This window comes from Hypomesus nipponensis, chromosome 7 (assembly GCF_054491055.1).
Source record: "Hypomesus nipponensis isolate SF chromosome 7, ASM5449105v1, whole genome shotgun sequence".
NCBI classification, from domain to species: domain Eukaryota; kingdom Metazoa; phylum Chordata; class Actinopteri; order Osmeriformes; family Osmeridae; genus Hypomesus; species Hypomesus nipponensis.
This window is the reverse complement of record NC_140367.1, coordinates 12,471,282-12,497,121: the sequence shown is the minus strand read 5'-3', so window position 1 is coordinate 12,497,121 and position 25,840 is coordinate 12,471,282. Positions and strand designations below refer to the sequence as shown.

Below are 25,840 nucleotides of genomic sequence, written 5' to 3'. Positions count from 1 at the left end.
CAAATGCCACTCTAAAGTAGTTGGAATGTAATATAGGAGTAAATAATAACAAAGCTAATATCAAAGCCCATGTATAGTGATTAACTGTAATCCTATCCTAGATCCATAGAAATTGACACAGACATTTCCCTCTAAAATGCAGATTGAATTCCTATGTGGCTTGTGAAGTATAGAGTTTGAATAAGATTAGCAGATGATGGCAATCATTGATTTTACTCAACTTACCTTTGATCTGTATCATGGTAGAGAGTCTCATTCTAAGATCGATAGTATCGTCTTGGATGCATAACCATCAATAGATATACTAAAGACAAAATAAGAACAGTGTAGCATAAAAAGTTTAGGAATTGCATTTGAGATATTACAAGAAGAGTTGGGTCATTTCATGTGATTTAGCTACTATTGCCTCCTTCCCCTAGAAGGCTACAATTTAAGAAAGCAGAAAATGAAAACTGATGAATAATGGTTGTATAAGTCGTGTTTATTCCATGTGCTTTACAAGGATATAAATTATGACCATTACAAAAAATCTTTGTGCTGGAAGCCCAAGCCTATGTACATGTAGTTAGTCAGCAGTGATGTAACCAAATCCCCCACCCCCCCCCCACCACCCCCATACAACCTCTATAATCTAACCATTTATTTTCAAATCTGACCTTTAATATTTTGGTACCTTATTTCCAGTGCGATGTACTGCAAATCTTTATTTTTTCTTAATTTTTTTCCTTTGACTACATTACATGTATGAACAATGAGTTGGCAAAATATCTATTTACATTTATATAGTTGGACTACGCTTCATCCAAATAATACAGTAATACTGCGATAAAATATTACATCTGCTTGTAGTTATAGTTGAGCCCCATGAAAAACAATGGAGGGTTAACCTGACACGCGACTTGAGTCAAGCCATCTGAAACATTCACACTCTAAATAGAATTCTATTTTTTTAATGTAATTATTTAAGGACAATGATCATTCTCAAGTCTCGAGGTTTTTCATCTCAGCATATCATATAAAAATAATGTAACATTAAGACAACAGTAGACAAGGATTGCACAATAATAATAATAATAAGAATGGCAATATAATACTCTCATTTTAAACATTAAAACATCTGGAGATACCAGTATTTTTTCGACAGTGGATGGCCAATCAATACACTGGCCCCAACTGATGTCAGCCGTTGCATGGCAGTCCATCGTGGCTGGTCCAATCACATTTTGTTAGTATTTGTGCATATCCGTATTGTATTATTGACCATAAACAAAATGAAACAAGAAGGGAAAAAAAGAGCAAACCAGAAGTCCTCTAAATCCATGCTCATTCAAATACAGACATGCCCAATGATGCTTTGAGAGGACAAAGGCTCGTCCTCACAGTATCTGCAAGGAGAGCGGAACGCCCTTTGATAGGTCAGAGGTCGTGCCTCCCTGTCTGGAGAGCTGTTGATCCAGGGCTGTGGGCTTGTCCAAGTTGCGGCTGCCTTTGTGAAAGTGTACATTCAGAGCAGATCAACTTGTGTATGTCGGCAGTTATTTAAGTGTGTGTGGATAGACAGTCCTGTGAACGTTTTGTAGTGTCCTTACAAAACTATGAATGTTCTCATTCTGTAGTCAACCTTAAACACCCAAGATCCGTGTCCATCCCTTGACACTGAGAGCAACAGGGTCCATATTTTGTAGTCCTTTTTGCAATGTATGTGTGATAGGGTCCATGTTTAGGGCTGGCTACATTCTTTGCATTCCACAGTAATAGAAATGAGCATCCGGCATTGCCCTGTAAATGAGATCACATCACTTATCCAGAGTCCTCAAACCCGCCTCTCCTGGCCCCTTTCCTCATCAATCCAAAATGGCCCCCTTTCAAGCTAAACCATTAGGATCTTCTTTTTCATATAAAAAAACCAATAGTTATGGATAAAATAACTAATTTAATCTAATTACATACTACAGGTGTGATTTAAAAAAAAGAGAAAACAACTCTCAAAAACTGAAGACCTTTTTCTTTTTGCGTCAGTGGTCAAGCAGCCTCTGGTAAATCAAACAATTGTTAGCAAAAATGTTTCACCATGTTTCAAAATATAATCTGTTGTAAAAATCAAAACTCGAAGAGTGACAAACAATTCTGACACTTGACTTTTTGAAAAGTAAAATTTTGCTACATCTCTAGTTGTCCATTCTCCTCGCCAACTATTTACTGTTTTTGCCCTTTACTTTCCTCCAGTTGCCAGTTTTGGCAAAGCATCCCCCCCAAACAACATGAATTGGCTTTTATCTAATGACAAAAAAAGACTGTTAAGGATGGGGATCTTAGCAGCATTATGGTTTCGGTTTTCATTCAGGTTGTCGAGGGGGCGTTGAGAAAGAGAAAAGCAAGGGGTGAAGGAACACAGCAGCAAGAGGAGGAGGAGAAAAAAGACGAGCAAGACAACCAAAGAATTGCATTCCCTATCAAGAGGAGGAAAAAAGAGAAGAGGACTGATTGAGCAACAAACCAACAAAGAGTAGGTGTTTCAATGTGGAAAAACTGGAGAAACTACAGACCCCCCCGCAGGTCACAACTGAGCGGATTCCGCGAACGCCCCAAAAGTGTCAGAGTTCATGCTCCGCCTCTACAGGGAGGATCAAGGTAGAGGGAGGGGCTGTGGAGGACGGGCCAAGAGAGCGAGCGAGTAAGGATGTGTGTGAGAGAAAGAGAGAGCGAGATTGCAGCGCCAAACGTCATCATGCAGCGGGGGCGGAGCTAACGGCATTCGGGGCTGGAGATTCCCTCGGCCCGGTGAGGTCACACCACGGAATGCGTGCATTGGCCTGTGGCCCCCCCACCCCTGCGCGGCTCCATTGGCTTAGGGGGGAGGGGGGGGGTGGAGGACGTGCCATCTAGCGGGGCACTTTCTGAAAGGCACACACACACAGGAGCGGACAAAGGCGGGCCTACGTTAGAAAATAGTTGTCTCGTACTTGGTGTTGACGCCACGCTTGGCCTCCTGGCCTGGCTCCACAATCCACGGCACGTTGGCGTGACCCTTCTGGTCCATAGACGGCTGTTCCATCTGGGGGGAAGAGGGGGGGGGACGACGACAGAGGGGGAGGAGGAAAGAGGGAAAGATCAAGAGAGAGAGTTACAGGACGACAGCAAGGAATTAGGACAAGTAACAGATTTCTTTATCAGAGAAAGAGAGGGAGGGGTACAGGAGGCAGGTGAGAGGGTGGGTATATAGACTTACACAAACACACACACACATATTGTATACAGCTATCTTTGCAGGGACTCTGAATTCAGTCCCCTTTAAAATCCTGTTTTCCCTAAACTCCAAACCTAACCTTAACTCTAAAAACATTACTTGAACCTGATGAAGAAAGTGTTTTGTCCGTCTCTTCATTAACCGAGTGACTAAATTCAGTTGAGCTCTGGATTTGTATAAGTATTTATCAATCTGCAGATTGGGAGAGAAAACCAGACCTCTGCCAAACACCAGGCTTAGTTCTCAAGGGCACAGCAAGAAAATAAACATAAATAGTGACAGTCAGGCAGTAATGGTGTTACAACTGTCACAGAGAAAGAGATTCACAGCTCCCAGTCCATGATCATCCTCAGGGCAGAGAGAGATCATAGGTGGAGCTCTCTGCGTCGTCATAACAACGTTTACCCAGTACTTTCTCCGGACCCTGAACATCTATTCAACCTGACGAAGACATCAACTCTCATCAATAGTAATCTCACATTAGAACATACGAACTAGTATCCAATGACTAGTTATATTTATTCGTGAATAACATTATACGCTGTAAATTATATTCTTGTTGCTTGCTTTCCTACAGGTACACTATTTTGAGGTTCATGTTGTTTAATTGTAACTAGTTTAACTACATGCTCTTATATTTCTTCCAATTGGCACTTATTTGCTTTTCACAACGTATGCAACGCATGTTTTGGCTTCCCGCAATGTTTTTGGGGCTATCTCTTTGTTTATGATCATTAACCTATGCATTTTTTGTAAAGCTCTCTCTTGGAAGTTGCTTTGGATACAAGCATCTGCTAAATGAATGAATGTAAATACATTTAAAACACAAGTACACAGAAAATCCAAATTTTTCTCCACAAATAGTGAACCTAATCTTAACCCTAGCTCCAAACATAAGCAAAAAACTATCCTTAACTCTTGACCCTAATTGCAATTCTACAACACTGATTCTAACCCTAACCTGCCTAGAAATAGCAAGGGTATTTAAAGAAAGTGACACACACACACACTCACTCACTCACAGAGAATGTTTTCTCTTTCTTTATACTATCAGTGAGTATAATTGTGTTTTGCACACGTTTGTTCATCTGTAGATATTATCTCTAGACAAAAACTATGCATTCATTCCCTTCAAGCCACACAAAATGAAAGCTTTCTTCCACTATCTTACATTAGGGTAAAATCTACCTTGACAACAATGGTTGTCAGGCCAATCAAAATGCTCCTTCTTGTTGCCGAGGGTGCTTTCCTACAATTCAATTGGTTTGTTCTTGTTCGACTCAAAGATGATTGGGGGAGGGGAGTGTTCCTGGCTGTGAACAAACACACACATACACACATTTCCACTCAGGGATGGACACTGTGGGTTTAATCTACTATTACTGCGGTAGAAGAACCCTGTAGAACACGACACATTATATTTACAGTGTCATAACACACACACACCAAGATACCAAAAAGTTACTTCTCTAAACCCAACTACATCAGGACAATAAACAACTGTTCGCAGAAGGGCAGTGAAAGGCAAACACACACATCAGAGCGGATGGGAAACGACACCAACTAAGTCAAGGGATTCGGAGTCACAAAAAAGAAAAGAAAATGTGAGCACAACAAAACCTCAGGAGCGCCGACTCACAGAACAGAGGGGAACAGAGGAGGAAGAAGAGCAAAGGGAAGAGGACCTGAAACAGAGCTTGGTGAGGATGATGGAGGAGGAGTCGGGAGGGTGGAGGAGGAGGTGGGTGGAGAGGAGGCCGGTGGGGGGTGTATATGTGGCCCAGCGACCAACGGCTAGTGGGGGGCATGACCTACAGGGGAGTGGAGACACAGAGGTCACAGAGAGGTCATAGGACATCGGCTCTGTGACGGCGACCCCCCCCCCCCCCCCTCCCCCCTAAACACCACGGCAACACACCGGGCAACAAAAAAAAAACACTGCACAGATACTTTAATTGTATCAATGTAACCATGGTTATAACGTGGGGGGTGGGGACACCAAAACACCATAGCAACACAATGCCGATGGTAAGGTAGCGACCCTGGCAACGCCCATAAAGAGCACACAGCGATATGGCCAGGGTAGGAAGAGTCACCTCACAACAACGGCATGCTGAAGAGACACTCACAATCAAGACCACACCGGAACACTGGAACACCATGGCAACGCCTAATTAACACCCTGGCGTGCAGGTAGGCGCATACGCAGATGCTAATGATGGGCGCGAAAGTGGAATTTGACTGAGTTCCGGGGAATGAAAGAATGAGGAGGAGGAGCTCGCCGCATGCTATTTCCAGCCTGCGGCACAACACAGACCGTTAACTACAGCACACATACGTAGGCACGCACGCGCAGCGCAGAGATGGCGGGGAGGCGGCGCGCCTACTGACCACACGCTCGGTACAGTACGAGCACACACTCACTGTACGTGTGGTTACAGTAGACAAAGATGACAGCCGACCACACCCAGAAAGCACTGGGTAGTTCAGGAACGACGCCATGTGACTGAAGCGTCTTCAACGCGGGCAAAACACAATCATTGTGTACACAGGAAGACATCATGACAGAGAGGGAATGGACCACGATTCTCCCTCTCTCCTCAATATAACACCAAACACTTCCTCCAATGGCATGGGGACAGCCCCTCGTGTCTCTTTCTAGCTGTCTGTCTATATCTTTGTCAGCCGAGTCACTAAACTAAGATGTGCTCTCCTCTGAGCCAGACAGGAGACGCCAACACTTCTATAGAGCAGTCATCTGGTGTGGCACTGTAAATCTGGCGTGTGGATGTGTGCGTGTGCACATCTGTGCGAGAGAGCTGTACCTCTTCACAAGCCCCCCCCAGCCCCGAAGCAACAGCAGGTGATCATTTACAATACATGCCATCGATGAATAGAACTCCTGCCCATGTGTAGGTATGGCTACTTTGACGGCTGTTTGATATGCTGCTCTGCAGTCTGAAGAACGTTGTTATTTGATAGCGTTTTCTCTCTGTTAAGACCACTGTTACTCCTGATGTGATTTACTGGAAACAGGAAAACATCTGTCAGTGTCCAAAGTACGGTGATGGCATGTGTAAAAATGCTAAAGTCTGCTGGGAAAATGCTACAGAGCGTGTATAAAACGTGACTTTAAAAAGACACACCTATAGTTTGGTAGAGGCGTATCCTCCCGCTGTCTTAAAACTTGGTGTTAACCTTATGTGTTAATTTACAAAAATATGCATGCTGTGGTTGAATTTCTACTGAACTTTCAAGCTCCAGGGAATTCAGGGGAGGTTGCGGGGGTGAGCAGGTTGACAGACAAACAGTGTGGCTGGGGAGGAAGTCCGGGCCAAGGCCCTGAAAAAGGTGGTGGGGATTAAGTTTCACACTTACACAACGGCAAAAGGGACACCAATGTGGAGAGGCGCACACTGTAAACGTAACTAACGCACGCACACGCACACACACACATTGGGTTGTGACTCAGGAAGGGTGTACACACACACAGGCTCTGCGCTCTTCGGAGTGCCCCATACAAACAGACCTCATCCATCACCCAGCAGTGTCGGAGACTGCAGGGACGGGAAGATGGAGCGCTCCGTTTACTCATCAAACAGCCACCTACCACCTCTGCTACAACCTCCGAGTGTCCGGGAACACACAGTGCACACACATGCGCATGCATCACAAAGCACACACCAACACGCAAAAGCTCCCCACCCTTACACACACACACACACACACACACACACACTAGTTATCCTCATTAACTATCAGTAAACGCTACAGAAAGTTTGCCTGGATTTGTCCATGCACACACACACACTCACACACACCCCAAAGCCAATCTTGGAAAAAACACGATAAGACCAAACTGCACACGGGCATACCGCACAACAACCAAATAAATAAATAAATCAGGTTTAGTTGAAACAAGGTAAGAGGACAGTGAGTGGGCATGGGGAAATGAATATGGGCGAAATAAATCTAAACTGAAATAGTCATGAACGTTGTGGGGTAAAGGTGAGAGGTCACAGAGAGGGTGAGGAGGGCATGTGCGTGAGGTCACTCACAGACTTGCGGACGTTGGCGCGGGGCTTGGGGATGGGCTTGTTGGGCTTGTTGTCAAAGCTCTCTGGCAGCGTGGACGAGCCGTGGCCACTCTTTCTGGCCTGCAGGGCCAGCTGGTACGCCACCTCAAATGCCTGGCCCAGGGTCAAGATGATCTCGTACGCCAGGTTCTAAGGCACACACACACACACACACACAGTTCTTGATACAGTTCAAATAGGACCAAACTGGGGGAGTAAGAACGGTACATTTTGGCTGTGGGAAAGCCCCCAGGGCGGCGCTGGCATTGTAGCTCACCACGTCGAAGGCGGTGAAGACGTGGCAGTAATGGTGGCTGGACTTGAGGTCTTTGGTGATGTAGGCGAATGTGGACAGGTCTTCAGGGTCCTGAGCCGCACACGAGATGTTGCGGATCTCGTGCTCTGCAATGATGTTCTACGGAGAAAGTTGGATTCGCGAGATACAAGGTCGATTCTCTTACCAAAACCTACAGCAAGTTTTTTTTTTGGGGGGGGGGGGGGATTTCTAAGAACCTTTTAGTTTCTTATTTGGTGATGAAGAATAGCTATAGGATGTGACACAAATGTCAGACATAAATGAATAGCGATGTTTGAAAGTAACAGGTTTCTCTCACCTTGTTTGTGGCATCGATGAACTTGACCCCCTTGTAGGAGACGGAGAGGACGATGGTTGGAACCTTTTTCATCTGTTCTGTTGATTTCTATGAGAGTGGAGAAACAGAACGTGTGTGTGAGAGAAAGCGAGCATGAGAGAGAGATTTTTATTTATTTTTATTGCATTTTGCAGTCAGACTTATACAACTCATTACTCCACAAAGACCAGCACCCAGTCCAGCTTTCAGCTATAAATTGATCCAGAGAGAGAGGAAGAGATAGACTAGACAATATGAAATCAGCATGGAGTCTATTCATGATTTCACCCTTAATAACCCTCAGTACCTACAGTAAATCAATTCCATCGTAAAGGTTCTCACCGTCATTTGGTGCCTTTTGGGGAAACAATACAAAGTTGCCACTCTGACCCAAGATGAAGCTCTGGTTTTCCTTCCACCTCTAACATCCACTGTATATTATCTGTACTGTATTGTACTGTGTTGTATTGTATTGTATGGCTGTATGACACACTTCTGGCTCCCATTTCAGTATTTCTTTCTCATTTCTTCTCTTTCCCATCTTGTTGTAGGTTAGATGAATAGATTTATGCAGTTGTCAGAGAGGAATTATGTAATTTTGTATCAGTAAATCATCTCTAACCATCTGTCAAGTGTCTCATTTGCTCAAAGAAGCACATCATAATTCCTTTTTTCCATCTCCACCCATCCCCCCACACCTCCCTCCCTCCCTCCCTCCCTCCCTCCCTCCCTCCCTCCCTCCCTCCCTCCCTCCCTCCCTCCCTCCCTCCCTCCCTCCCTCCCTCCCTCCCTCCCTCCCTCCCTCCCTCCCTCCCTCCCTCCCTCCCTCCCTCTCCCTCCCTCCCTCCCTCCCTCCACACCTCCCTCCACACCTCCCTCCCTCCCTCCCTCTCTCTCAGAGAGAACAGTGGGGGACAGAAAGGAGAGAGAAATGAGGGCAGAATTAAAAGGGGAGACTAAAACTGGGGGGAGGCTGAAATAAGAAAGTGCAATGCGAGCGAGGGATTGTATGTGGATGTGCGTGTGTGTGCGCGCGTTTGACTCAAATTCCTCAACAGGTCGTGGGCTTCTAAGAATAGCTGTTCTAAAAATGAAGTGAATTCAGGTATATTTTAAACTCCCTGCATGTATGGAGAGTTACACAGGTGGGAAGAACCGACTGAGAAAGAAACAGTAAAGAGAAAGAAAAAAAGAAAAGGAAAGATGTCTGTAACTTGCGTCGGATGCCATCTGATACAACAGCGAAGTAAACAAAGATGAAGGTGTAACTGATGAAGGAGGGACTGTAAGTAGATGATTATTATCATCGTCTCTGGCACACTGCAGCACTGTCACTGAGACGGAGGAAGGGAGGACAGCAACCAAGAATCAATGTGCAAGCGCGAGACGGCGAGCAGGAAAAGAGGGAGAGAGAGAGAAGGTGAACCAATGCGCAGAGATTGAATATCCAGCTCCTTCAAATGCTTCACCCTCCTGTTCAATAATGTGCTGTAATCCACCTCCACATGCACTTGGAGAACTGCAAAAGTTCAAGTGGATTTGAGGCGACTTTGTAGTGTTGGAGATAGGTAGCTATGCTACCTCACTTGGAGTACTACAATACAGAGCTCCTATATTTACTTAGAATTAAAGGAAAATTGTATGAATGTTTGTGTTGGATTGGGACATTCGTTGTTATCGTGCTATTATACAGTTTGTTTAAAACATGTGCTGTCTTGCTAATGAAGTTGGACACGTTTGCATCGATGTCGTGGAAATGTCCTACCCTCATCTTGGAACAGGCGTCCTGTGTTGATTCCGTCCCTCTCAGTTCCTTCACCAACATGGAGCCTAAATACTGTGAAACCAAGAAAAGAAAAACAAGAAAAAACTGAATCAAAACAGATCAAACAGACGGAATTGCATATTTCTGATTAATTGGAAGTTAGATTTTCACATTCACTCACGGCCAATTGCCTCACAGTTTTGTACTTAGCCCATGACAGCTGCCTTGTGGTTCAACAGGGGCAAAATGTCTGACGGGTCCATTAAATGACACATCAGTATTGAATTGGATTGAATTACCAAGGGAAATAACATGCTGATTCCAAGTCAACATGACTCATTAAGTTTATCGTCCACAAAACAAAAGGTTGCTACAAAGCTTACTTCTCACTGACATCACTTCCTGTCTGAAGTGTGTGTGTATACTCCACCCCCCCCCCCCCCCGAAATAACATGGTGTCTGGAAAAGCTGGGGGATGGGAGGAACCCAATTAAGCTGGACACCTGAACTGCACAGACACAGAACTGATTTAATAAAGGACCTGTTGTGAGGGACACTGTTTATGAGAACACAGGGGCACTAAATGGATGTAAGATTCACTGTCTGTTGGGCAAAACCCCTGGCGTACGTGCTCTAATTCAACAAGAGGTTTTATTTGAAGACTCAATGTGCATCTCAGATGACTTTATACTTACAGTGTCTTGATTAAGTTCCCAGTGTCTGTGTGCTTTAGGCGAAATTCAATAAATTAACCTTCCCAAGAGGCAAGAGCGACCCAATGGGAAAGGTCCAAACGCATCAACCTTGTACTCTGAATTTGATTAATATCTTTAGCGCACTCCATAGTTACAGTTAGCATCCTACAGATGCACTCAGCAGTGGTGCTGAGGTGAGCGAGGGTAGTCCGGTGGCTTTAGCGAGGCCGTCTCCACCCATTATTGCCTTGTCTGGCTCTAGTAATATTGTTACGGAGTCGTCAGGGGAGAGCCTTAGGTAATACGGAAAACATCGTAACAACATTATTGACCTCCGGTCAGCCGTTCTGTGCATCTGTTCCCCTCTATTATTATTCTTGAGCGTCGGTTTTGTTTTTGTCTAGCAGACACCACCACCAACCTGACGTTGATGTAACATTAGTAACGCAATTGTGCGAACAGGCGGTGGTAACATCAACCACTGTTAAAGACTGTTAAAGTTCATACTACCGTACAGTACTACAGGGGGGGTCCTGGTGACAATGAGCTTGGACCCCCATTTAGGCCGCATAAAAGTCTGAACGTTATTGAATAACATTTTTGCGATCATGTTCTTTCTGCGCAAAACCACATAAACCGTAGAATTAAGTTAATGTGACTAATACTGATTATGTCATGCACATTTTTTTTATGTTAGGGACATTTTAACAGCTGTGTTAAAATGCCCCCCTGTTTTCGTTTTTTTTCCCTGCCCTCGTGTTTTTCTGTTTCTGTCATGGTCTTCACCTGTGTTCAGTGGTTTCAGTTCTCGTTAGTCTCATTGTGTCCACCTGTGTCTTGTTTGGTTCAGTGTATTTAGGTTCCTGTTTGGTGTCCAGTCTGGTTCTTACCCCTGTTACCGTACCCTGTCGGTTCCTGTTACAAGAATAAACCTTTTTGTTACCATGTCTGCCTACTCTCCTGTGTTTGGGTCCTACCCCACCACACACTGTGACAAAAGGTAACAATTGCACTTATTGTGAAGAACTACGCTCCAATCACAATGGAATTGCCAGAAAGGGCTGAACTTACTATATATATATTTTTTTGGGGGTGCAAAAATACACAAATATTGTTTAGTGATAAGAGTGCTTTATCAGTTACCTTCTAATAAAACCAGTGTGACAGAAGGATATTGTTTTTGAGTAAATTTAGCCTATAGCCCACATTGGATTTATGTTGGAGAGTTTAATAAAAGTAATATCTGAAATGACGACATAAAGTTGTGACGAAAAACAATAGTTTTGTTCAATGAAGAAACTGTCTATGGTTTCATGAATGATGCAACCAATAATTATGTCTGAGGGTTGGGTCAGGTTTAAATGGAAAAATAACAATGTCACTGTATTGTCTGAGATTCAGCAGGAACGAGTCATAATGACTCAAGGGTGATTTCAGAGGTTTAGTGAAGATGTCATAATGAGGCTGTCGGTGTTGCCAGAGGTCTTTGTCATAAAAGGCATTAATCATTATCAGCTTTGGAGAGGCTCTCTTTCATTCTTCATCTCTCATCAACTCCATGTTATCTCGCAGGATCTCACTTTTGGACTCATTCTGACTATCTGGTGGCCTCCCTCTCTTTATTTGCCCTCTCTTCCTCCCCCTATCCCTCAATTTCTCCTCCATTCATCTCACACTAGATGCCTTGTGGAGTTGTCATCTTTGGAGGGCACGCTTTTGGATGTTGGAATAAACAACACCGCTGATCTTCTGTGGCCTTTCCTTACATTTCACCTGTGTGTGTCCAAGCCCTAGTAAGTATATCCTGTATAGGACAAAGGGCGTATATCACAGGATCAACAATTTCCTGTCACAATAAAATGGTAGTTGACCAAATAAATGGGACAACATAGAGAATACAAAGATGGTTTTGTTTTGCAGAGATGTTCTCTGTCTCAAACTGGATTACGGTCTAAAACGTAGCAAAGTACTTGCCATAATGTATGCACTATCTCCCTCACTGCGACCAATAGCCTATCCACGGTTATATATCTGCCAGTCATGCTGTTCTATGATTCATCAGCTAAATCTGCACAGCAATCTGCTTCATGCTTGTCCAGCATAAACCAATCAAAAGTACATGGCTGTATCCATGGTTACACGACTTCCTTTATATAATGGAGGAGGCTAAAATGGCCACCATGGGGAAGGACATTGCGTAACGATTGATTATGGTTTTACTCCTTCATTGCTGTTAGCATAGGTTCAGGTACCAGAGCTGTGACAAACATGCCACATTTCCAAGGTCAGGGTGGAGGGTGGTGGTGTTGAGAGCTCTGGTAGAGAGTGTGTGTGTGTGATGAAAAAGAGTGATGGTGCTAAATGCACTCACACACACACACAAACATTTATTTAGACATGGTTATTATACAGTATAGTTCATACCGTCTCACACACATTTGCACCTAGACACACACACACACACAACATGCAAGGCGGCTGAGACTCACGTAAGCTTCGTAGTCACACGACTGGAAGATGAGCTTTTCTGGGTGATGCTGCCAGTACTGCACTGGAGTGGACGAGGTCGCCTCGTTGGGCGGACGCAACGTGATTGGCTCGCACCACTCCCCTTGCTGGAACAAACAACCAATGGTAACATCAGACATGAGCCAGGGAACATACATGGTTACAGTAAACGGTAAACAACTTGATGCGTGACATTAAGCCAAGCATATTGAGGGCTGACACATTCAGCATGTCAGATGTGCTTGTACGCAACGGCTGTTGCCCCCAAGGTTGCAATGTTTGTGATGTCACAGGCCGGTTGCTTGGCTGAACAGAGAAAACGCAATAAAACTGTAATGCAAAAAACATGTCAGGAAAAGACCCTGCGTAGTGTTGTTTTAATGTTGCATTAGTGTAGCGCTAACTGTAGATTTTAACACTTAAAAGTCTAATCTTTATCTTTGATTTCAAAACTGTTTTTCACATTGAAAGGCTGTGAATCCTGAATAGAGGTCTATTCTGAGGGTTTAGGTAAGATACTGGCCATCTGTGAAGCTTTAACATATATTGCTAAAAGCGCTGCATAACTGAAATTGGACTTGATTTCACTGTAATACTGTTCTACAAAAAAGGATCAATGGTAAGATGTAGAATTAAAAAACACGGTATCTACTTACGCACGCACAAACATTTGACTGAATATCGGAACTGAAAAAGGTGATGCTAATCTAATCTTCAGGACACAAAATCAATTCTGATGTCGTCAAAGTCATTTTTGTAAGGTGCAAAAAACTGCTTCTATCTGGAAGCTTCCAAACTCAAAACCCAATGGTAAGAAATATATCAGCAGCGTACAGACCCTATTCATTCTCTATATTTCAAAATGACCGGGACAAACATGAATGGCGCTGATTGACTGGGAAGGGTATTATTTCCTGTGGTGCACTCCAGTCTTGGCACACCGCTTGGAGTTTCTATTTATTTATCGGTTTGTTGACAAACGGTTTGTTTGCTCTTGTACAGTACATAATCCTAATCGGCGTGGAGATGAGGTATGTACGCTTGATGTGAGCTAACGACAGTGTGCAAATAGCTAGGGGTGGACCTAGCAGACAGGAAGTGACATCAAGGGATATTGTTTGCATCAGTGCAGAAAAAAACAGGAAAGAAGAGTGGGAGTGCAAGAGAGGGCCAAGGAGGAATAGTAAGAATAGTAAGAATGCAGTGGCATAGTTAAAGAAGGGTAGGATGGGGAGTGAATGGAGGGAGAAATGGGGAGAAAACTGAGAAAAGAAAGATTATAGCCATAATTAGACTCCTTCCTGTTACCTTGGTTCCTGCATCTTTCATAACAAATGAACATTGTGACACAAACACACTTGAAGAAGTCAGTGGGGTATACAGAATGTAATGTGTGTGTGTTGGCTCCGATAAGCGAGGGGATTCAAACGCACACAGACTCTCCGGACTGTTATCGAGGCAGATCAAAGGAGTGCAGCTGCTCTAACAGATGCCTATGAGTCACGGCCACTTTTGGGCAGAAAGGTTAAGTGATGCACCATCATACTTTGGTTGGAAGGTGAACTATTACACTTCTCGCTAAGAGTCCCTGCTGGCATTCATTGGTCATGGACAAAAATCGTGGTTCTGTTTTGGCGCCTGGCAGAGAGGTTTGCTTTAAATATTATTAGGATAAGACCCTTGAGATGAATCATCTAATTTTCGAGGGGGTCACACAATACACACTAAACACCAAGCAAACAGCACTAAGAAACGGACCACATCACTGTATACCTAACAACCAATAATCATAAAAACACAAAAGTGTATCCAGAAAGTATTCACAGCGCTTCACTTTTCCCACGTTGTGTATGTTAGAGTCGTATTCCCAAAATGTGTTAATTTTTTCCCAAAAATTCTACACACAATACCCATATTGATAAACTGAAAAAAGTGTTTTCAAAGCTTTAAAAATTAAAGGTTGACGCAAAAAATCACATGTACATAAGTATTAGCAGCCTTTGCCATGACACTCAAAATTGAGCTCAGGTGCTTCCTGTTTCCACTAATCATCCTTGAGATATTTCTGCAACTTCACAAGTCCACCTGTGGTGAATTCAGTTGATTGTACATAATTTGGAAAGGCACAAACTTGTCTATATAAGATCCCACAGTTGACAGTGCATGTCAGAGCACAAATGAAGCCATGAAGTCCAAGGAATTGTCTGTGGACCTCCAAGACAAAAATGTATCGAGGCACAGATCTGGGAAAGGGTACAGAAAACGTTCTGCAGCATTGAAGGTCCCAATGAGCACAGTGTCTCCATCATCTGTAAATGGAAGAAGTTTGGAACCGCCATGACTCTTCCTTTGGCTGCCTGGCCAAACTGAGCAATCAGGGGGAGAAAGGCCATAGTCAGGGAGATGACCAAGATGGTCACTCTGACAGAGCTCCAGCGTTTCTCTGTGGAGAGAGGAGAGCCTTCCAGAAGGACAACCATCTCTGAAGCACTCCACCAATCAGGCCTGTATGGTAGAGTGGTCAGACGGAAGCCACTCCTCAGTTAAAGGCACATGACAGCCCACCTGAAGTTTTTTTTAAAAAGCACTGTAGCACTGTAGCACTGAGAAACAGAATTCTCTGGTCTGATGAAACAAATATTTAACTCTTTGGCCTGAATGCCAAGCGCCATGTCTAGAGGAAACCAGGCACCGCTCATCACCTGGCCAATCCCATCCCTACAGTGAAGCATGGTGGTGGAAGCACCATGCTGTGGGGATGTTTTTCAGCAGCAGGAACTGGGAGACAAGTCAGGATCGAGGGAAAGATAAATGCAGCAATGTACAGACACATCCTTGATGAAAACGTGCTCCAGAGCATTCTGGGGCGAGGTTTCATCTTCCAACAGGACAACGACCCCAAGCACACCGCCAAGATAACAAGGAGTAGCTTCCGGATAACTCTGTGAATGTCCTTGAGTGGTCCAGACTTGCTGTGAATACTTATATGACTTGTGTGATTAGTGTTCTTTTATTTTTAATAGCATTTCAACCTTTTTTCACGTCATCAATATAAGGTATTGATAGATATTGGTAGAATTTTTTGAAAAAAAAATGGATTGGAAGGCATTTTGGGAATACGGCTGTAACATAACAAAAAGTGAGGGGCTGTGAATACTTTCCGGATGCACTGTAATATAAAAAAAAACTAATAAATATGTACTACCCCCTTCCCAAATGGGGGTAAGCATAATAGAGTGAATATACCATATATTTTGAATATAGAATACCATTGTTTAATCAAAAGGAACAAACACAAGACTTCTATTACACTTAGTATTGCTAGTTTATGTACCCTTAGTATAGTTAGACCACATATTGAAATTTAAGATTCGTATATGTGTATTGTATGCACCTTCCTGCCAAGGCAAATTCCTTGTCTGTGCAAACTTTCATGACGGATAAATCCCAGTCTGTTTCACTAGCTTGTTTGGAGGTTAGCTTTTAACAGGGTTTTGGGTACTATGCACTACATGTTGTCTGGTGTGTTTAAAATATCCATTTGTCGATTATACAAATTTGTTACAACAAAGGCTTATCTCAAACTGAAGTATCCACAAAGGCTTTTAATGGTTACAATTCCCACCCCAAAAGTAAAATTCCTCATACCTCAACCTCATACCATAACACTTGAATAGAACCCCACCCCCACCACAATATATCCTTTGGCGTGTATCTTTTGCATCCTCGCCTCGTTCCTGGCCATCTGCGTCCCTCCATCCCTCATCCCTTTCTCCCTTCTTCCACAACTGTCCTCACTGACTTTTAAACTAGTAGAGCGAACATCTATTTCACTCAATTGGATTCGACTTCTTTTCATGGTTTCATTATGGCCCAGCTGAGCACATGCCTCGTTCCATCATCCTCCTCTCTCTCAGCTCTCCTCCTTCCTCCCTCACTTCTCTCCCTCCATCCCTTACCCCCCCTCTATTTATCCATCCACACATCATCCATCTTTCCCTTCTTTCCTCACTCTTCACTCGCTCTCCCTCCCGTAATCCCCTCCCATCTCCCTCCATTCGTTCCTCCCTCCCTCTGGTGATCTCCACCCCCCCAGTCTCACCATGCTGACTTGAGCCATCTGCCGCTCCAGCTTGGAGCGCGGCACGTCCTCAAAGTAGTTGTCGTTGCTGCGCTGGCGCCGGCGTGCGTCCGCCTGCATGATGAGGTGCTGCACGTCCAGCGAGCCCCCGGGGATCCCTGCCGCCGTGTACGCTGCCTGGTTGAGGGACGGGGAGAGCTGGGGCGGCGTGTGGTTTCCACCGGGCTCCTGTGGGGAGGAGGGGGGGAGGGAGGGAGGGGCGGGGAGAGAGGGGGGGTTATCCAGCCATCACTTTCTGTGGTGCAGTGGAGTATACTTCCGATGTCGACGTTGTTGGGGAATCTGGTTTAGACTTGGAAGGGAGGTTTATTCGGATTGGGGCGCCCTGGTAGCTTGCGGTAGGTTACAACAAGGGACCCGGGTAAAAATTCAGCAAGGGCCATTTCATGCATGCCCCCCCCCCCCCCCTATCTCCTTACTTTTCCTGTTGCTCTTCAGAATCAGAATGAAGTTTTATTGCCAAGTAAGTGTACACAAACAAGGAATTTACTTTGGTGCGCAGATGCATACAGTAAAGTTATTCATTGCAAGACTGTCAAAAATGTACAACAAAATACTGACAAAACTGTACAATAAAAAATATAAAGTAAAAATAAAAGAGTGCAGTGGGACTGTATGCGGTAAAGTGACAGAGGAGCGTTCATTTAATGCTTTGTATTTGATTTGCTAGTGTCAGTTTGGGGCCTTGTTGATGAGGCCAGCTGTGGATGGGAAGAAACTGTTCTTATGGCGTGAGGTTTTGGTCCTGATGGACTGCAGCCTCCTGCTGGAGGGAACTGGCTGGAACAGAGTGTCCAGAGTGGGAGGAGTCAGCCACAACCTTCCTTAGTCGCCTCAGGGTCCTCAGAGGCGTGCCGGTCCTCGAGGGATGGCAGATTGCAGCCGATCACCTTCTCAGCAGCGCGGATGATACGCTGCAGTCGGCCAGTCGTACCAGATGGTGATGCAGGAGGTGAGTACGGACTCAATGATGGTTGTGTAGAAGTGCACCATCATTGGCCGGGTTTCCCAGATTCGTTAAGAAGCTCTTAATGCTAAGATCTTCTTAAGAACGTTCTAAGAGCGTTCTAGAGCGCCCTTACAATGTTCTTAAGACGCTCTTAGCGCTAAGAGCTTCTTAACGAATCTGGGAAACCCGGCCATTGTCTTTGGCAGGTTGAACTTCAGCTGCCTCAGGAAGTACATCCTCTGTTGTGCTTTCTTGATGAGGGAGCTGATGTTCAGTTCCCACTTGAGGTCCTGGGAGAGGATAGTACCCAGGAAGCGGAAGGACTCCACAGTGTTGACTGGGGAGTCACACAGGGTGATGGTGGTGAGTGGGGCTAGACTCTTCCTTAAGCCCACCCCCGTCTCCACTGTCTCACGAGCATTGAGCTCCAAGTTGTTCTGGCTGCACCAGGTCACCAGCTTCCCACCTGTAATCAGACTCGTCCCCACCATTGATGAGCCCCAATGAGGGTGGTGTCATCTGCAAACTTCAAGAGTTTGACGGACGGATGACTGTTGGTATACGGGGAGAAGAGCAGAGGGGAAAGGACGCAGCCCCAAGGACATCCAGGGTTGATTGACTGGGATTCAGAGACGGGATGCTTGTGAACACCGGAGACGGCTGGTCAGAGCAGTGTTTGAGGGTGGCTGGAGAGAGAGTCCGGCCCAGCGGCTTTGCGGCGGTTCTGCCTCTTCCTGTCTGTTAACTTCTCCCTCCTGAATGGAATGAGTTGTTCCTGTTGTGGGGGGCTCTGGGGTGGGCAGGCGTGGGTCAGGAAAGTCGACCTGTTTTTCAAAGCGACAGTAGAACTCGTTCAGGTCGTTGGCCAGGCGAGAGTCGTTAATGGAGTGGGGGCACTCTCCCTGGTGCGTGTCGATATACAGCAGTCGTCACAGAAGCTGATGTGTGATGTCACAGCCTCAGTGAGCCTCATCCAGACTATTGGTAGCAGTTGTGAACCAGTCAGTACAGTCCAAGCGCGCCCGCAGATCCTCCATAGCCTCACAGGTCCACTGTTTTGATGCCCTCACAGTAGGTTTACAGAGCTTTAGTTTCTGCCTATATGCAGGACGTGGACCATGGTGTGGTCTGAGTGTCCCAGTGCTGCTTGGGGGATGGCGTGGTCGGCTCTACTGACTGTGAAGTAGCCGTAGCAGAGTATTTCCCTCTCTGGTCGGCCATTTCATGGACTATGTGTATTTGGGGAGTTCATGGCTGAGATTTCCTTTGTTAAAGTCACCGGGAGTCCTGTGTCACAATCCGCTCGCGCAAGTTGAAAACACGCCAATTGTAGCGCAGAGTCCAGGATCGATTCACACAGCCCTGTCGCCGTAAAGCGCAAAACAAGAGATGAATGAAAGTCTTTCACCAGCAGCAGCTGACCTTTGTCCAGTTTGTTGTACAGCAAACGCACGCTGGAGAGAAGTATGCTCAAACGTGGTGGTCGAAGCCCGCGGCGCCGGAGTCGCACTACACTGATTTAACGGACAAGACAAAACGGAGCGCACGGACCGGCCAAGACAGCCATCCACGGCGCCATCTTGGATTTGATATTGGATTTGGATTTATCTTCACTATCTCTATCCATGTTAACCATGTCTCCTAACTTTCCTCCCTGGTCTCCTAATGGTGGGAGAGTTGACTAGACCCTGAATGCAATGTCACACCTACTAGTGTTTGTCAGCCATTACATGACTGTGTAGAATATTTTTTGCACACACTGTATGCTGGAATCCATCTGTGGACATCGAAAGGATTTCGCTGGTGAGCAGAACGGGCGTTTCCTGTCCGTCACTATCAATTTGTTCTGTAAGAATGGACGCAGAGGTTAGGCCTTTGGAGGCTGAGGAGGAGCAGCTGCATCCAGGCTGCCAGAACAAATTGAGCCCCAGGAGTTGAGGCCTTTTACTGGGCCTCTCGCACGGAGGGACTATGAGGCTGTTAGTGGATGACTAGAGCCCTAACCAATGGGGAAATGAAACTTGTTGCCTGTATTTAGCGTCCGATGGCCATTTTGTGTGTGTCTTGTTCAATGATAGGAAATATTCCCCAACTCGGTCACCATGTTCCTCGGAGGATTGCAGTGAGGGGACTGGCATATTCTCACACATCTGGCAAACACACACACACACACACACACACACTGTATCCCTCACCCTTAGGGAGATGGCCCGTGGCGGTTTCTGCGGGGTGTCGTCTTGTAACCGGTCGCCCAGTGATGCGAGGATTCGTTTCCTGTGTCCAATCAGGCTGATCTTTAACACCTGGGGAAGAGGAGGGAGGGGGCGGCGGAGAATATGTTAACCATGAACCGTTACAGACCTGTTGCTTATAATGGATCATGGCATCAGTCACTTTCAAGGTAGAAGCTTGCTGCCAAAAGCTTTATTCATGAAATTCCCCCCTACAAAATCAAAGAGTAGATTAAACAAGCTTGCACTTTATTTAAACGGCAGGGCACTCGGGCACACGGTGATGATCGGCTAATAAAGAACATCCAGGGCAAAGCATGTGCATACATCATGTCATTGTTATTATCATAATTGTGTATCTGCACCCGCATGGCTTCCTATTAGTGGGCCATAAGTGTTGCAGTTAAATGCAAATTTGACACAAGCCGGCCAAGAAAATGTAGACCTCCTCACACCACACACACACACACACACACACACACACACACACACACACACACACACACACACACACACACACACACACACACACACACACACACACACACACACACACACACACACACAGATAGTTAAAGTGCTGTTTTGCTTGTCCTAACTGGCAGCGCTTCCAAGATGCCCAGTGTCCTTCTGCTGCCAACATCACTAGCGTATGTTCTTGTGTTTGTGTTTGTTTGCTTGCCATCAGAGAGACAGCACATTCCTAGAGCCATTGCCTGTGTGTGGGTTCAGGTAGAAGAGGGTCATTAGGATATGAGGCCTAGCCATGAGCCTCATGACTCAATAATGCAACCAACAGTCTTTCTTTGTCGGAGCGGCAGACACACGCAGACACACGACACGCACAACCCGTCTGTGTTAATGATTCTCTCATCTCCAGCCTTCACACACCAATTACTGTCCGGCATCTGCTATTGCATACAAGCACATACACAGTAAACATGCAGGCTTACACTCGCACTGTCTTTACAAACACCGAGCGAGCACACACACACACACACACTCAACTAAACAAATGCATTCTAATAACACATGCTCACACACAAAGAACAGAAATATTCACTATTCTCCAGCACAATCATTTGTGTTGCACAGACACTATCCAAATGTATTTTGTGAAGATTAAATGTAAAGCATAAATTACAATATGGAAAAACAATCTGCACTGACCAAAACACTCATCCAAAATCCAGGCAGGTTTTTCACATTTGAATTAAACATTTTACAATACAGCAACAGAGTGACTCTTTCAGATTTACATAATCACTCAAAGCAGTGTAAGAAAATACACTCACATTTAAATGCAAAATTCATGAATCAAAGGGGAGATTTTTTTTAATGATTGAGTGTTACGGGAAACCGACAAGCTAAATTCTCAACCATGTGAGAAAATCTGCAAAGATATTAGGGGAGGCGTTCCCCACACTGCTCTCCTACACGTGACATGAAAGGTTTATAATCTGCACATTTGCAGCGATCAAAGGCAGAATTTCACATACTACTGGTTGTTGACATTTGCAGAACTAATTGGCATATGACAAGGCTGCCCGTTTCTTCCACCAGACCTCTTTGTCTCTGTATCTGGAATCTTCTTTGCTTTGCTTGTTTGCAACATTTCAATGATTTGGGTATTTGGGCTTCCTATATTTGCTGCTTTTCCCGTCTTTTTCCTTCTGTCTTTTCCCAAGAGGCATTGTAATGCGGCGGTCTCCTACGCCCCACTGCCTCATCCCCATGCTCTCTCATTAGCATCATTACCGCACACACACACACACACACACACACACACACACACATATATATATATATATATTACGGAAAATTACAGACAGAAATCCTGGTTACCTAATGCCCATTTCATAATAATTCCTCTTTTATAAATGCCTTACTTATTAGCTCTATGAAGAGCCATTAGTCTGATGTGTGTGTGTGTATCTGTGGTGTGTGTGTGCTTTGGCAGCTTGTCCCCCACCTCTCCTCGCACTCCAATATCTACTACTGGACATGTCTCTACCCTTGTGTTCACCTGTCGCCATGGCAATACAGAGGCACATTAGTCACACTCACACCCGATGGCACAGAGGATGGTGCCTAAGACCCCCCTGCTGACACACACACACACACACACACACACACACACACACACACACACCGTGGCTTAAATATGCTGTTGAAGTACCCAGAGAGTGGATTACATTGTTATACCTAGATGAAAGGAAACTTTCCAGACACACACACACACACACACACAGAGCATCTCTCTAGCACATTTTCTCACTGCCCCATACTGCCATTTGCATTTAAATGAAATACATTCTTTGCATAGTGCACCTTGGAGTTTTGACTGTGACTTGTGCTGTAAGCTTTCAATGTACCCCCCTCTCTCAGACTCCATCTTTCCCTCTCCCTCTCTCTTTCTCTCCCTTACCACCTCATCTCTTTCCATTCTTTCCCTCCATCCCATATAATCAATGGAACCATTCAGACCAACTCAGAACCCGACCCTGGCATCACCAGTCCACACAGAGGCACCGCGATGAGTTAACAGCACACTGGGGACAGGATGTCATTTCTGTCCTCAACTGTCAAAGAAAACGACTGAATCCAGATTTGGTCAAACAGAGAACAATCGTAGGAAACTGATCCTTCTCTACCCGTCAGACATTCTGCCTGATATTGTCACTGCTCCGTGGCCGGTTTGTCTCTCACGCTACGTCTAATATTGCCCTTTCCTTTAGTTCTATCACTCTCCTCTCCACCTCTGACCCTTCCTAGACTTCGATCTTTGTAAACCCCTACTCTGCCTCTGCCTCTCTCTCTCTCTCTCTCTCTCTTTCTCGCTCGGGTGATACAGTCTGTCACCGTGTTTCTATCTATCCTCATCTCTAGATAGATGTTTAAGCTGTGGCAACGCCTGGGGGTACAAACGAGGTTACTTACCCTGTGGTGTTAACTCACTCTCCTTACTATGAAACACTTCAAGAGCTCATTTCGCTTCTGGTGTCTCACAGATGCACACCGTGTGTATGCATGTGCGTGTGTATGCATGTGCGTGTGTGTGCGTGCATGCATGCGCGCATAAGTTAGCTAAAGTACAGTAGTTGTATTTCTTCCTTACTTACAGTCAGTTGTATTACACCCCATTCGGTTTCTCGTGTGTTTGTGTTTGTCTATTGACTGTGTGTGTGTGTGTGTGTGTGTCTGTTTACTGTATGTGTTTGTCTGCTCACTGGGAGGGTGTGTGTGTGTCTGTGTGTGTGTTGGCGGATCAATAGAGTAATCCTGTTTAACTAACAGTTAGTCCCAGAGAAGGCTTCCCCTGATTACTGGGTTATCCTGGAATCTCGGACACATACGGTCACACGTATAAGCCATCTGGGCCACCACCCAGAGCTATCTGACCAGACAGAAACGGACACACGCACAGTCACTCACACACACACACACACACACACACACACACACACACACCTCTTTTGTAGCTCAGAGTGTAAGTCACTCCGAGAGGCAATAAATATGGTAAATGAGGGTGAAGTAGCACAGTGTAAATTAGGGCATGAATTTGTCAAAACATCTTAGTGATCTTACAGAGTAACTATCCATGTATCCAACAAAAGAGTAAATTCACAGCGTGTTTCACTGCAGTAACTACAGAACTGTGGACTTATCGTTGTTGATTATCTGCATCTGTTACGCACAGTTGTTTGTTGCTTGGGATAAAAGCGTCTGCAAAATCAATATGTAAATGCTGAATGCGTTCACTGTGCTATTGGATTCTGGCTCGACTGTCGAGATTTACCAACGGAGCGTGGATTAAGACAGCGACTTCAAACAAAGTGCAGATTAGCAGACTACCCTTCCGCCTGACCGCGGCCCGGTCACTCGACCCCGAACGAGGACCTTCCTTTCATTTAGGACCCAGAAAACAAAGACATTTGTGTTTTTTCGGACCGGCCAGTTCACTGAAGCACTGGGGCTGGTGGTGGGGTGTGTGTGTGGGGGTTGGGGATTCAGCAAAATCACTGTCTGTGTTCAGACTACCATCTCAGTTTTAATGACTGAGGAGAGAGAGAACAACAGTCGTTCCTTTATCTCCACAACAGGCTTCATCCTTTGTTCTCGCCATCCACGGCCTCAACTCTCCATCAGTCTCTTTATTCTCTTTTTCCTCCACTTATCTTTTATCATCTAGCTTAAATTACCACTCAGTACATGTCTCTTGTTTTTTTAAACTCTATCTCCACACTCTCCGCCACCTTCTGTTTAACGACAAAGTTGACAATCTACCAGAATGAGAGACTGAGAGAATGAGAGAAAACAGGGAAAGAAAGAGAGGATTGATAGATAAAGAGGGAGCTGTAGATAGATTGAGGGAGTAATACATGTAGATAGACAGATGGATGGATGGATAGAGAGATAGAGAGAGGTCTCTGAACGTGAAGTCTCTGATTTGGCTTAACGACCAAGTGGGTTTGCTCCCGGTCGAACAGAGGAAGCTCAAGGGTCTAAAAGCCCTCCTCTTATTCCGCTCCATCGATCGCAAACGCGCTCAGCCATTACAACCACGTCTGTGTTGGTTTGTGTGTGTGTGCTTTTAAGTGTGCTGTGCGTGTATGTGTACATCTGTGTTATTGTGTGTGTGGGTTTCTTTCTCCTCTCCCTGTCAATATTTCTGTGGGGTCGCGACCCCAAGACATTCGCATGACCTGGCTATCCCTTCTGGATCAACTCCTAATGGAGTCTGATTGAGCTTCATTCCTTACATCCTCTTGGAGACCCCCACATTGACTCCAAGTACCAGTGTGCGTATGCGTGAGTGTGTGTGTGTGTTTCGTGAGTATGTGTTCACCTGTGTTGTGTGAGTCTTGTGGGTCACTTTTGCAACGTAAAAAAAAAAGTATTGATTGTGGCAGGGATTTTTGATCAGGTAACCCCATGTTGTAGCATGCACAAGCCTGGTCTAACCTTGGTTGGTTTTCATAAGATGGTATGGATTTTTGTGTTTGTCTGATTTGTTCTGCTGACCTTGGATCGAACACACACACAGACACACACACACACGCGTGCTTTTCTCTATCACTCAGTGGACGGTGTTCACCAAGCAACAGCTTTTTCTTCTGATCCTGCCCTTCCTAACACACACACACACACACATACGTACACACACACACACACACACACACACACATAGCAAGCACCTCCCCTCAACAATGCTGGGGGGACAAACTGGAAAGAAACCAAAGACCACTGGTTGCCTAGCAACCAGCTTACAGAGTGGACTAGCTTCTCGGGCTGATATGGAAAGAGGCCGTCAGTGCAGAGGAAAGGATGTAGTCCAGAGGACCAATGGTGGAACTCGTTTCATTCACTGTGAGAAACCAATAAGAGAGGAGCTTGCATAAAAACCTCCTACATGGAGATGGAAACGGCTCCAATAATAGCCAATGTGTGACTGGTAGCTTTATGCTGTGTGTGTCCGTGTACGTGTGTGCATGCATGCGTATGTGCGTGTGTGGGCGCAAGTGCAAGACGGCCAGAGACAGCGAGGGGGAGTGAGCCAATGTAGACGAGAGAGAGAGAAATGGAACACAATTCC

The 25,840-nt window shown here is 45.2% G+C and overlaps 1 protein-coding gene and 1 pseudogene across 2 annotated transcripts in view; one reads left to right on the top strand and one right to left on the bottom strand.

The window, feature by feature from the left end:
* Window positions 1-460: 460 nt before the first annotated feature.
* Window positions 461-25,840, bottom strand: part of anks1b (ankyrin repeat and sterile alpha motif domain containing 1B) — a 184,383-nt gene continuing 159,003 nt past the window's right edge. Inside the window, exons 20-29 of one of the 2 annotated variants that reach the window (XM_084702070.1) lie at window positions 20,209-20,316; window positions 17,026-17,232; window positions 12,905-13,030; window positions 9,721-9,792; window positions 7,938-8,024; window positions 7,601-7,738; window positions 7,306-7,473; window positions 4,933-5,058; window positions 2,964-3,055; window positions 461-1,779 (exon numbers count right to left, since the gene is read on the bottom strand). In XM_084702070.1, the coding sequence (XP_084558196.1) occupies window positions 1,731-1,779; window positions 2,964-3,055; window positions 4,933-5,058; window positions 7,306-7,473; window positions 7,601-7,738; window positions 7,938-8,024; window positions 9,721-9,792; window positions 12,905-13,030; window positions 17,026-17,232; window positions 20,209-20,316 (1,173 nt within the window). In that variant the 3' untranslated portion in view covers window positions 461-1,730. The remainder of the gene's footprint in view (window positions 1,780-2,963; window positions 3,056-4,932; window positions 5,059-7,305; window positions 7,474-7,600; window positions 7,739-7,937; window positions 8,025-9,720; window positions 9,793-12,904; window positions 13,031-17,025; window positions 17,233-20,208; window positions 20,317-25,840) is intronic. The other variant, XM_084702071.1, reaches the window with a different exon arrangement.
* Window positions 15,109-15,762, top strand: LOC146276852 (uncharacterized; annotated as a pseudogene).